We start from the raw sequence: 13,890 nt of genomic DNA on the forward strand, positions 1-13,890 counted from the left end.
TTTTGCACTTATGGCTAAATCTGAAGCCGTTAAAACGAAAGAGGCCTTGAGTGATCCAAAATGAATTTGTGATATGAAGGAGGAGCTAGAATCTATTGAGAAGAATGAGACTTGGGAGTTGGTTGATCTATTGGAAGGAAAGAAGCCAATTGGTATAAGATGGTTGTACAAAGTGAAAGCAAATCCCAAGGGTGAAATAATCAAGCATAAGACTCGGTTAGTTGCAAAGAGATTCTTACAAAGATAAGACATGGACTCTGAAGAGGTATTTGCATTGGTAACTAGAATTTAAACCATTAGACTAGTTATTGGTATTGCAAATAACAAAAATTGGTACATCTACCAAATGGATGTTAAATCTGCATTTTTGAACGGACTGCTTGAAGAGAAAGTTTATATAGGACAACCCCTTGGTTTTATTGTGAGAAACCAATAGTCCAAGTTTTACAAGTTGAAGAAAGCATTGTACGGTTTGAAACAAGCTCCAAGAGGATAGATGGTTTATTTAAGGATATTGGCTTCAAGAAGTGTGTATCCAAACATGATGCGTATGTGAAGAAGGATACAAGTAAAAGGGTGATAATCCTTTGTCTATACATAGACAATTTGTTGATTACGGGCAGTGACGATGAGTGAATTTATAAGTTCAAGTGTAAGATTATGAAAGAGTTTGAGATGACCGACCTTGGTCTCATGACATACTTCCTTGGTATTGAGTTCCACAAGTCCAAAAAGGGTATGCTCATGAACTAAAGAAGGTATGTGCTTGAGATTTTGAAGATATTTGAAATGGAACATTATAATGTTGCCATTACTCCTTCGGAACCAAGGCTACAATTGTAGAAGAATGAGGATGATCAAGAAATTAATCCAACTCAGTATAAGAGGTTGATTGGATCCTTATCTTATGTGTGCAATACGCAACCGAATTTGGCGTTTAGTGTCGGTATTGTGAGTAGATTCATGGAGAGACCGAAATTGTCTCACTTGGAAGCAGTCGAGAGGATTCTAAGATACGTGAAAGGATTTATTGGTTGCAAAATTATATTTCTCGCAATGGACACAGGCACAAAATGCAATTTGCTTGATTTTACCAATCCCAAGTGGTGCACCACCTAAAAATAATATAAAGTCTACAGCTGGATACATCTTTATGTCTGGTGAAACATAAATCTCATGGTGTTTGAAGAAGGAATCAGTAGTAAAACTCTCTTCTTGTGAGACTGAGTACATTGTCGCTTTGTTGTGTGTGTGCCAGCGAAGAGGGTGACGCTGCAATGCTCATGATTGATAACATTTTCGCTATAAATCTTACTAAGATCCCAATTGCACATGGGTGAAGCAAGCACATTGAGATAATGTTTCACTACTTAAGGGAACTTGTTAGTGAAGGAAGGTTGAGATTGAAATATTGTAAAAGTGAAGACCAAGTGGTCGATTTGCTGGTCAAAGGATTCACCATTGAAGTGTTCAAGAGATTGAAGAAGAACATGGGCATGGAAGACTTGTAGCACTTGAATTAAGGTGGTGTGTTGAGAGAAAACCAATAATTCAAGTGATGTAACTGGTTACTACGGGGTTGTAACCGGTTACAGATGTGTTGGAAATGACAAGAAGCTAAAATATGAAAGTTATGTTTGCTAGTGTATCCTGTTACACATTCGCAGTAACCGGTTACTAGTGAGTTTATAGATTTTGCATAACTGGTTACAGACAAACAAGTTTTTCTGTTATTTTAGTTAGTTGTTTCTTGTATCACAATCAACTGTAATTGCATATATTATCTTGGAGGTATCAATGAATGAAATATAGAACATTATTTTCACCCTTAAGTAATTTCTCTAATTCTCTCTCTCACACTCCCTCCCTCTCCACACTCAATTACTCCATTCTTACCAACATTGTGGTTCCAAATTCTAACATATGTGTCCTTCCAAGGTAACCTTATAGGTCTTCTAACGAAAGGGTTGAACAATAATAATTTTGAAAAAATTGTGTCCAAGCTAGGAATGATGGATATACATTCACCAACTTGAGTGGAGTGTTGTAAATTGTTAATTTTATTATTTCTATTTTTAGTATTATTAATAATTCATGTTTGGGTCTTTAGTAAGGCTCATTATATCAAAATACTCTATTTAAAGAGATTAATGCTTATATATTTATTATCACATAATATTCATATTTAACATCAATAATATATGTGACCCTTCTATATTCTCTCTTGTCACTCCTACCTACATTATACTAATGATAGTATATATATATATATATATATATATATATATATATATATATATATATATATATATATATATATATATATATATATATATATATATATATATATATATATATATATATATATATATATATATATATATATATATATATATATATATATATATATATATATATATATATATATATATATATATATATATATATATATATATATATATATATATATATATATATATATATATATATATATATATATATATATATATATATATATATATATAATTGTTACTGGAAACTCTCTTGCTCATATTCAACATCTCATTAACAAGTTGAAATCTCAATTTGCACTTAACAACTTAGTGCTTTTGAATATTTCTTGAGAACTGAAGTTGCTCATCAAAAGAATGGATTTATTTTTCGTCTCAAAACAAATATATCAAATATGTTTTATCCAAAGCCAACTTGTTATATTCAAAGGGCATACCCACCTGTATGGTGTCCAAATTCAAACTATCCAAGCGTGGACTTGACTATCTAAGGGATCATACCTTATACAGGTCAAATGTGAGTTCTCTTCAATATGATACCATTATTGAGCCAAAAATTAGCTATGTAGTAAAATAGGCTTGTCAATTTTTATGGTTGCTCTTAAAAAGTCATTAGACTACAATGAAACGGCTTCTGAGGTACCTCAAGTGATCTCTCCCTGTCATGGTCTCTTTAATCGGCCTATACTCAACTTTCTCTCTAAATCAAAGCATTTACTGATGTTGATTGGGGTGCTTACCCCGATGACAAAAAGTCTACCTCGGAATCTTGCATTTCTTGAGCCATAACTTCATCTCTTGGTGGTCAAAGAAGCAAACATTGGTGACAAGGTCTAACACTGAGGTTGGGTATTAAAGTTAGGCAAGTACAACATCAAATTTTTTGTAGATTTAATCTCTTTTCCACCATACTTATTCTCGTTTATGGACAACTTAAGCACAATTACACTCTCTCACACAACCCTATTTTGCATGTCAAGACCAAACATATGGCGCTTTACATATTTTTTCTAAGAGAGAATGTGCCCAACAAGAGCCTCATTGTTCAGCACATTCATGCCACTAATCAATATGCATATGCTCTCACTAAATCATTGTCTCCTCTCAGGTTTCTCTAACTCGAGGACAAATTGCAAGTTCAAGACAAGTCATCTCTTGCACAAAGATGACTTTTCCTTTGAAGGGAATATATTAGGTAACCATAGTCTAAGCTCTAATTTAGTTTTGCAATTAATTATGTTCAGTCAGCACAATTAGGAGTAAGAATAACTCGAGTTGAGCCAAATTTTACTTAAATAGATCAAGCTTAATTTAAAAAAAAAAATTAAGGCCTAAATTTGTCCTATTACCTATCAAAGACTTTATTTTGAGCATGGTCCAATCTTTTTAAAAACCTACTTGACTTATTAACCTATTTAAAAGTCTATTTGTAGAGTTTGTATGTCCAATATTTTTTTAGGCTAAAAAAGTTTTTTAGAACCTATACATCCTTTTTAAAATCGTATTGAAAATCTAAATAGTTGAATGAAAATAAAATAAAAGATTTTAAATGAAAATAAAAACAAATTTTTGTATTAAAATTTTGAAAGAATAAAAGATTAATTATTATGTATAAACAAATTGTTAAGAGATGTGGTTGAGCCTAACTCAACCCTACAAAACCGGTTAGTAGAGTGAGGATTGCCCCCACTTATAAACACATGTTCATGTCATATATTATCCAATGTGGAACTCTTAACACACCCCATCACGCTCAGGACTAGACAACTGGAGCATGGAAATAAATGATGGATGGTCCGATAGCAGAAACCATAGTAGGTGGCCTACCGGATCTTAAACAAGGCTCTAATACCATGTTAAGAAATATGGTTTAGTTTAACTCAACCCTACAAAATCGGTTGGTAGAGTGAAGATTGCCCCCACTTATAAACACATGTTTATGCCATATATTATCCGATGTGTGACTCTTAACAGAAATAAATATAATATATAACATAAATATAATTAGGTCTAATAGATTTTCCTATAAGCGTCATAACTAATTTATAGACCTCCGACCTTTAAGCATCATAACTAATTTATATACTCAATTCCTAACGGATGTAACTAACTATTGATATATACTCAATTCCTAACTGGTGAAATTAACTAATGTATAAATAGATACATTTCTCTCTCTCTTCTCTTTCTTCTTCATTCTTTATGTTTCCATTAAACCCATATAGAGCAACCTTAGTTGATATAAATACTTAAATATTTGTAATTTAGAATCCTTTGATATAAATACTTACAAATTGGTAAGTTAGAATCCTTATTAATTCAAAACAACTATCACATCACGTAAAAACCCCATCTGTTTCTGATAACTCACTTAATTAGGCAACCATCTTCCTCTTAAAACATTGGCCCATAAAGAATTTAATGCCTCAGAAATTATCCTTTAGTCCAATATGCATGACTAAATATTGTTCACGTTGTAACCAAAAACATGTGCTTTGCAGGTTTACATAAGTGCTTGATAACTAAATATCATTTGAAGCTGAGGCAATCAGATGCAAAGAGCTAAAAACATTTTGAACAAGACTGCTACATTTTGAACATTTTGAACTAAATATCATTTGAAAGTGTGTGCCTGGGAGCAAGATGAGTTTTACTTATTATGGATAAATGTAATTAGTGATTGCTCACCATAAAACTGTGGATGATTGTGATCAAATGTAACTCAATTCAGCCTTATATGTTGAGACACGGAAAGGGAAAGTGTCCATAAATTTTTCTGTTTTAGAACAAAAAGGAAAGCAACCAAATGTATATGTCTAAATACCATAATTACTTTCACCCTCAACTCAAATGGTTTTTGGTCTGTAGATAGTAACTGAAAGAAGCAAAACTTTGGACTTGGTTGCAAGTGTAAACCAACTCTTCCCTATAGCCGGGGCAAAACTACAAGAGATTCAACAAAAAACTGTTATCATACAGCTGAATCCGGTTTTTGATTGCCCAGCTAAACTGCCTCCTGACTCATATTTCCCATATTCACTCAAACATGACCATCAACGGGTCAGTTGGAAGGAATAATCAGTGAACTTTAACTAGTTCGAAGTCATAAACCAACCATGAATTTGGTGGTATGCTGCCACTGTCTCCATCTTTCTTAGACCTGAAACAAGCACATGTTATAGAGAAATTTATAGGGATTCCAAAAAAGAAAATCGAATAAAGATAATTATATGCATCCAACATACGACAATGATGGTGGAATCATAAGTCTTCTCTTTTCTCCAACTTGCATGCCTGAGAAAAGATTATATTTGGATTTTAATTAAAAAAAACTAAATTAGAGAAAATAACAAGGACAAAATGTTTAAATGACTACCTTCAAGGCCAATATCCCAACCCTTAATCACTTCTCCTTTACCTGAAAAATGCGATGCAAGTGTGAGAACACAAGTCATATCCAGGTAATAATGAAAGGTGCTGGTAAATAGAGTGATATGTTACCAAGGCGAAATTTGAAAGGAGCTTCGCCAGCATTTGACTCAACCACCACTCCATTTTCCTTCAACTTGCCAGTGTAATTGATGCTGATCTGTAACCAAAGGCCATTTATTTAAATATAATCAAATCAAATCAGCAATTAATGTCTGTCTTGATTGAGGCAGTCACTACTAATCACTAAAATATTTTGAATTGTCTAGAAATACCTTTTTCCCTAATGCAGCAATTTTCCCCTTTGTTTTCCCAGTCTCTAGCTCTTGAATAACTAGTCCATCTGACAATGTTCTAACTTGGGAAGGTTCTGCATCCTCCATGTGATTTCCATCCTCTTTCACCATCTCAGTACTTGGCTCAACGGATGCAGGCACGTCAGAATTTACAACTTCAATGCCCTGGCTTTTACTTTTCTTCTTCTTTTTCTTAACTTTCTTGTCTTCAGATTGATGATTTCCATCGAGGTCAACATTGCTACACAAAAAATATTAACCAATAATATTGCAAAGTATAAGTTGTAGTATGATAGGGACCAAGAGAGGAGGATATTAAATGTGTAGAGTCTCCTTTTTATCATCATTATTTTAGAATTTTTGTTGCTACTTTTCAGTTGTTTCCAAAAATCAAGGTAACATTAACTATTTCTTGCCAATTATTACCCTTACCCAACAATTAGTTCACATGATTTCTAAAAATTGGTTAGGAAATCATCAATAAGCTCAAAGATGATTATTATGATACATCAACTCCCACTACTTTTGTTCCCAAAAAAAGTAAACACATTGGGACATGAAACATATATCAAGGAGAACATGAAGTTGCAAATGGGAACAGTAAGATAGTTGGACTAAATGATATACCTATTGAGGTAAGGAAAGGGCTGGAATAAAAAGGCACAAGATGGCTCACATTGTTGTAAGGTCTAAGAGCATACCAAAGGAATGACGGAGAAGTCATTTTATTCCTATCTTATCTTTAAGAGAATTATGCTGCAAGCAACACACTCTCTATGACACTTTTTTCACCCTATGTCATTGGTTGAAATTCAAATAGGGGCCACTAAATTTACGTGGGCCTAAATGATTTAGTGGGTCCCATTTAAGTTTCAACTAGTAACATAGTGGTAAAAAAAATATGTTAGAGAGTGTGTTGTCAGCACTCCTCTTTAAGAACAAAATTGAAATACAAAACTACACAAACTATAGAAGCATAAAACTCATAAATCACAAACTTTGTAAAAGACGAATTAAGAGAAGAAAAAGGCAAAAGATCCCCATCACAATAAATTGATTCAGTTTATTGCCAGAGATCAATCAGAGAAGCTATATATAACTTACTAAGACAATGGAGAGATATCAAATGAAGCAAAAAGACTAAACAGTTTTCATTTATTTGAAAAAAGCATGTGATAGAATGCTATTAGTAGGCCTCCAACTAATGTTTATGTTAGATGTGGGCCCAAATTATTAGGCCCAACTTATGTTATCATGTGTTTATGTCTTTAAATTGAATAAGGATGGAGATACAAAGATCACTCTGTTTTTTATGTTTGTTTAGGTTTGGGAGACTATGCCCTCTAATTCCTAGAGGATTGATTATTTGCAGCAGTTGACATATCACGTCACTTGTATAACTGTTTCTGCAGGGAGTTATTCTGCAGAGGCACAGACAATGTTAATAATGATTAATGATTACCAGTATTCATCCATATTCCCTATCTACTACTTACCCCAGAAGCAATGCACGACACTAATGATAATAATTATCAGCACTCACCATATCTTCTATCTAATACTTGCCCAAACAGAGTGCGCTATCAAATGCCTGCGTAGGTTTTGCAGGAAGCTCTTCTTGTTTACCTTTGAGCAATTGATATTAATGTGGGAACACAAGGTGGGTGGTGTAAAAATATTTCCTATAAGGTTACGAGCAAAGCAAATGATATATAAAAAAAAAGATTTCCTATAAGAGACTGTCTCTTGTTTGTTTTTTGGGGATGGTAAATAATATTGATTGGAGAACAACGAAAAGAAATAGATAGAAAACTAAAGATATGGAGAAAAACCATGAAAGCAGGCTTCCAACTAAGTACAGTAAGCAAATTAAATAAAATGCAAGATTAGCAAAAGACACGTAGATGCTAACTTAGAAGTGAGAGTTGAAGGCCACCTAAGACCACAAGTTTCACATTTTAAGTACTCTAGTTCCCTCATTCAAACCAATAGGGAGATAAAGGGTTATTTTAGTACACCATCTGATCCAAGCAAGGTGGACGGAACAAAAGAATACTCCAAGTAAGATCTGCCGTGGAAAATTATAACCCAAGCTTAAAGAAATATTTTACCGTAGACATAAGAACTATAGTGCCACATGGGACTGAATGTTAGGCAATAAAGAGCCAACAAGAAAGTAAACCCAATGTTGCAAACATGAAAATATTACAATGTATTATGGTTGCACAAGTTAGGATAGGGAAAATTATAGGCTAAAACACTAAGAGAGACTTAGAGTTGAATGATTTATCTTTTGATGTTAACAAGTTTAAGATTTACTTCTTAATTAAAAAAAACTTGGTATATGGATTTTATTCGTTAGCTTCTGTTTACTTCAAGGAATAAGAATTACTATCAAACTGTAACTATTTTAGAAAGCAAAAATGCTTGAACCAATTCAGGTTTGCATCTATTTCATTAGCCAGATTAGTGTAGAAATGTTTAAACCTGTTCAATGTTCCCTACTTTACCATGTTTCCGCTACTTAAAAAGTTTATCTCGCAGCCAATTCAATTTCAGTGATGAAGCATGTGCTAGTGTAGTGTTTCGGAATTATCTCATATCAAAAGCATAATGGCACTTACTTTTCAACTGTAAGCTTTGGATGTTGCTCTTTCCTTTCAGAAAACTTATCAATCAGACTATCGGACTCTACTCTCTCTTTGTTGGCTTCACCATTTCCATTGTCACCTTCAGGCTGTGAAGCTTTGTTTAAATGCTCTTTCTTTCTCTTCTTTGTTTTCTTTTGAGAATCCATTTCAGTGGAAGGTAATGCAACAATGTCTGAAATCTTAACATCCCTGCTAATTTGCTGAAGGATATCAGATAACAAAAATTTGTTTTTTTTTCTCTTTTCTGACAGGATGTAACACAATTTTAATGACAAATCATAGTGAAAATGACAGTGAATCAATATAAAATTTTGGAGAATGGATAGTTCTGAACATGACATCTTTATGTAGATTAAATAAAGAACTTTATTGTAAGGAAAGTGATTTCTTCCTAAGCTTTACTTCTCTTAGCACTTGAGGAATTTCATCTGATATTCAATTGTGAAATGACAAATTTTATGTAGCCAAAAAAAAAACATACTACTACTAGGCCATGCATATTACCACAATATAGGCAATACCAGGTCATTGTTTTGACCAATATATTTCCAGTGAAATTGAAATATGCATGGCCTATCATCTGTTAATAACTTATACTAGGAAGGAAAGTCTAGGTGTCTGTTGCATCATCAATACATTATACAGCTGATTTTGTGAGTTCTGTTGCATATGTCCAGGGCATGAAGAGTATTTCAACAACTTCATCTCCATATCAAATGAAACATTGTTGAGTTATTATAGTATTACCGTATTACCTGATTATATAAATAAAAGTTGGTAAATAAAACTCACCCATTAACCGTGTCCTGACTATTGTGTTCATTTCCCTGAGGCGGGTTAATAACATTGCTAATACAAGCGCCGCCAGCAGTAAGAAGTGTCTCATCCTTGGACCGTTCCTTCCTTTTTCTCTTTGGTTTTTCATCCTGTCCTTGACCAACCTGTGAGGAAGGTAGTATTCTATCCGTGGTTTCAACTTTCCTGCCCCATATCAACAACATAGATGATCAACAATTTAATCAGATATCTTTGCAATTAACTTAATGAAGTTTGTAAAGGCATTGTCAGTTCTCGTTTTAGGAACACTGCCTTTGAAAGCAGATGCGGAAACAATGAGCAAAATACTTTGCCAAGGTGTGTTAAGCTATTAGGTAATAAAAATATATTATTTAATATTTAATATATACATGAGAAGTTTTAAGACCTGCAACAAATAAAGTGGGGGCGTTATTATTTGCATCAAATACAGTTTTTTTATGATTATCTCTAAAGTAGCAACACTATTAAAAAATAAAATAAAGTCAACCTAGAAAACTCCTATGGCAGAGTACTGGGAAGGGTCAGACTTAGAAATTCTTTGTATAGGAGTGAAGGACTTCAATACACCATTTTCAATTTTGTATCTCATTGAATAGAGGGTGTTAGAGTAAGTGTTGCTAGCATTATTCGTTTATGAATGATATATGATCATTCCTATTGTAAAAAGATCCACAGGTATTTTTAAAATATAAAACAAAGCAAAGCCCATCAAAGTAGGAAAGAAGCCACCACGATAAGCCAAACATGCCACCATCTCATCAGTGACTTTTCTCATTTTCTCTTTAACCTGAGGAGGCATTGCCAACAGCCAAAAGATGTAAATCAACCCGTGGTTGCCACTATACACGAGTCATTTGAAACAGATCCATACATTGTTGTTTAACTTTATAAACAAAGAGAAACACCACCATTAACATTTCTGATGAATTTTAACAAAGGTGATATTAATAGAAACCTGCCCCATTTTTAGATCAAGCACTCTGAATATTTCTGCCGTAATGAAGAACCCTAAATTGTAAGTTCATTACTTCAATATTCTATGGCCTTCGTGTGTATAAATATAATAATTTGGTCTAACTTTTCAAATAATCTAATATCTTATCCTGTGAAAAACAAATATAACTGAGCAATAACAGCTTCTATAATATAATAGGAACTTGAGGCATGAACACTCACTTATCATCAGCTTGCTGCTGGTTCTGTTGATTTCCTGCCAGAAGATCCTGAGTCATGTTTATTTTTGCCTCATCTTGCACAGCACTGCCTAATTCGGTGGAATGGCCATTACCAGAACTCTTTGTTTCTTTTTCCTTTTCCTTCTTTTTCTTTTTTGACTTTTTAATATCCCCAACATCCAGAACAGGGCAGGGATCTACCAATTGATCTGAAGGTTCAGCTTCCCTGCTTCATTACAAACATAATTTATGAACACGGCCAAGAACAATTAGAAATTTAACTATAAAAAGGAAGACCTAAAGCTGATAAAAGCAAGCATGTATTCAATCAATGATATTGAATTGAGAAGAGATACCTATGAGTCTGACTGTCCACAACAACATTGTCAGTTTTCAACGTTGTTTGAATAGTATTATCCTCAGGTTCTTGACCATCTTTGTTGCCAGCATCAACTGTTTCTTTATCAACATTATCATCCATTTCTTGATCCAAGACCCTTCCAGAGGCTTTATTCTTGCAAATAGATGAAATTGGTAGACTATCTTCGACATCAACTTCCTGAGATTCAACATGCATGTTGTCGTTGACAATTTTCTTTTCTTCACGACAGTCATCGTCGTCTGACTCTACCAACTGGTACTTCTTCCTCAGCCTTCTTCGGCTTCCTTTTTTAACTTTTCGACCGCTATCAGAAGAAGCTTCCTCTGCAGTCATCACAATTGAAACAAACAAATGATACATAGTCAAGAGATTGAAATGAGGGAAAACTCAAGATTTACATGTTGAGGGATTAACATAAACATTTGAACGTGCCTTCATTGGAAATAGGAGATTTTGGGAAACCTGTATCACCACCATCATCAATAAAACTATCATCGTAGTCGTCTTCATCACTGTGATCGGATCTCTCTGTTTCAGTATCAGCTATATCTTCTCCATATGATTCCCTTTTCATTGTAGTGAAGGAAATCAAGAAAAAGAAACCCACAAAGAAAAAGGACAAATGGATATACGGTTGTATTTCATCTTTTGATAGACACATAATCCGAGTAAAGATTTGGGCTCAACCATCAAACAACTTTGTGTGAACTTGTTAGAACTAGTTTGGATAAACTTCTTAACAAACACTTGCAGAAATATAAAAATCAAAATAATCTTCCAATGACTATGAGACATCCATGCATAAATTAAAATTAAAATCAAATCATGCACCAATCTCTATATTTTCAAAAGCTCCTTCGATTACCTTCTTCATAAGCACATATAAACTCGCATTTTTCCTAAGTTCAGAACCAAATACTTGTCTAAGTTAAAACAATTGAAAAAACTCATAAATTACAAGGTAATCCCAACTTTACTTCAATCAAATGCCATCAGGTTCCCATACTCCAAAATAATTTCAATGTGTTAAAAATGCATGCTAACCAATAAATAAACCAAAATAACAAAAAAATAAAATGCAAGAAAAAGAAATAGTCGAAAACATAAGGATACGATTCATCCATAGTATTGGCATAGTTTCCACGTGCAAGATAATAACCGCAGAGATGAATACTCCGAGGGCCAATGACGGAGAGAACAACATTACCATCTTCTTCAAACTCCAAATTCAACTGCAACGACTCGGTTTTTCCAGGATAAAGAGCGCAAAGAAAAACAGGGCTTTTGTTTCCCACATTACATTGCAGTGTGCTTTTCGTAATTGCAGTGCCAAGTCCCAAAGTGGCCTGAAAATGAAAGTTTATAACTACTATTAACAATCTAGGACCTATTTGGATGAACTTATTTGAACTTATCTACCGCCATAAGTTGTGACCCTGTTTGGGAGACTTCATCAAAACAGCTTATGACATTTTTCATAAATTTTTTTGAACTTCTTTTTATAAATTCTTCAAGATAGCTAATGAAAACAAATCATAATATATATAAAAACAGTTTAGATTTATTTTATCTCTTGTTATAAAAATAGAGCTTATTCATAAGCGCTTATTTTGATAAGCACTTACAGGTACCTAATCTTGTCAGAATAACATATTGGATACATATTTAAATTGACGGTAAGTTCAGCAGAAACTACACTTTGTAACTTCAACAGAATCACAATGTCACCTGATTACATCAAATTCAAGGTATTCCAAACATGAAATTAATGCAAATTGGATTCATAACACGAAATTGGATGATCAAATCGTAAATTGAAACACGCAATGAAAGATTAAGCGTAGAGCAAATCGGATTCATAACACGAAATTGGATGATCGATCATAAATTGAAACATGCAATGAAAGATTAAGCGTAGAAGGTAGTTACCATTGAAATGTGGAGGCGTCCTCTGGAAGCATCGTATTGGTGAGTAAAAGGCTTTCCAGGTTTGATTTCAACTCCTGCAATCAGAATCAGAGAATGAAAATTTGTTAGGTTTTAGGGATTTGATCGGAATCGAAATGAGAGAAGAAAAAGTGAGTTACCCCAAAATGCCATGGGTTTTGGAGAGAGATATTTTGCGCCTTGGTAGGTATACTGTGCAAAATGGTTGGTTCGTAAAACCCTAAACCCGGAGATGAAGATTGGCGCCCTCGTAAAATGTTGAATATATATTTGTTTTATTTTATTTTCCTTTTTTACATTTTCATTGTTTCACCACCAGTGCACAACGGGATTGGACGTTTGAAAACGATACTATTACTTATTACTCCCTCCCTCTCAGAGTCTTTTAAGAATAGATTAAGAAAAATAATGATTAAATAATTAAATATAATAATTTTATAAAATTGTTGATTGTTATAAAGGTATTGTATGATTTAAAATTGTTGAGGTCATTGTGATTATTCCTTCCAGAAGTGAGTCACTTGTTTTTTTAAACTAGTGACATAGTCATCCAATTTCTTGGGCTTAATGTTGACTCTCTTGGATTTCCCTTCACAAATCTCCTTACTTCCTTTTAGGCCCTTCTCCACATCTTTCTTTCCTTTGAGTCTTAGCCATAACAAAGTCTAAGTTGACTATCTTTTAACGCATCATATATGTTTTTAATGTAAGACGTGAATTTCCACAAGTACTTTCTGTTTTCAAAGATGCATATCCGGTTGCACCCTAACACACACTTAAGTAAGGCTATTTATGAGTTATACTCATTTTTTTGTTTATTTTATTTTGGAGATTCATCTCCGAAATATTATATGAGTTATATTTTCGGAGACCACCAATAACAGATTCAACACCAAGGAA

The 13,890-nt window shown here is 33.5% G+C and overlaps 1 protein-coding gene across 3 annotated transcripts; it reads right to left on the reverse strand.

The window, feature by feature from the left end:
• Nucleotides 1-4,996: 4,996 nt before the first annotated feature.
• On the reverse strand, nucleotides 4,997-13,312 carry LOC127105935 (peptidyl-prolyl cis-trans isomerase FKBP43). 3 transcript variants are annotated; one of them, XM_051043154.1, is made up of 13 exons: nucleotides 13,131-13,312; nucleotides 12,973-13,046; nucleotides 12,157-12,389; nucleotides 11,476-11,609; nucleotides 11,018-11,366; nucleotides 10,663-10,887; nucleotides 9,460-9,648; nucleotides 8,641-8,859; nucleotides 5,996-6,257; nucleotides 5,793-5,880; nucleotides 5,668-5,709; nucleotides 5,537-5,585; nucleotides 4,997-5,451 (listed from the first exon to the last, which is right to left on the reverse strand). In XM_051043154.1, the coding sequence occupies exons 1-13, from the start codon at nucleotides 13,141-13,143 to the stop codon at nucleotides 5,370-5,372; spliced, it is 1,959 nt and encodes a 652-aa protein (XP_050899111.1). In that variant the 5' UTR covers nucleotides 13,144-13,312; the 3' UTR covers nucleotides 4,997-5,369. The 3 variants fall into 3 exon arrangements, with proteins under 3 accessions (XP_050899111.1, XP_050899110.1, XP_050899109.1); XM_051043153.1 differs by having other exon boundaries at nucleotides 8,641-8,856; nucleotides 10,663-10,890; XM_051043152.1 differs by having other exon boundaries at nucleotides 10,663-10,890.
• Nucleotides 13,313-13,890: the final 578 nt, after the last annotated feature.

Source organism: Lathyrus oleraceus, chromosome 7, assembly GCF_024323335.1.
Source record: "Lathyrus oleraceus cultivar Zhongwan6 chromosome 7, CAAS_Psat_ZW6_1.0, whole genome shotgun sequence".
Lineage (NCBI taxonomy): Eukaryota > Viridiplantae > Streptophyta > Magnoliopsida > Fabales > Fabaceae > Lathyrus > Lathyrus oleraceus.

What these genes read in the sequence shown, in the direction of transcription:
- LOC127105935 (XM_051043152.1), bottom strand. An exon ending in GCCAATACTATGGATGAATC is followed by an intron (nt 11,610 to 12,156) that starts GTATCCTTATGT and finishes TACAATGAAAAG; the next exon opens with GGAATCATATGGAGAAGATA. An exon ending in ATGATTCCACCATCATTGTC is followed by an intron (nt 5,452 to 5,536) that starts GTATGTTGGATG and finishes TGCTTGTTTCAG; the next exon opens with GTCTAAGAAAGATGGAGACA.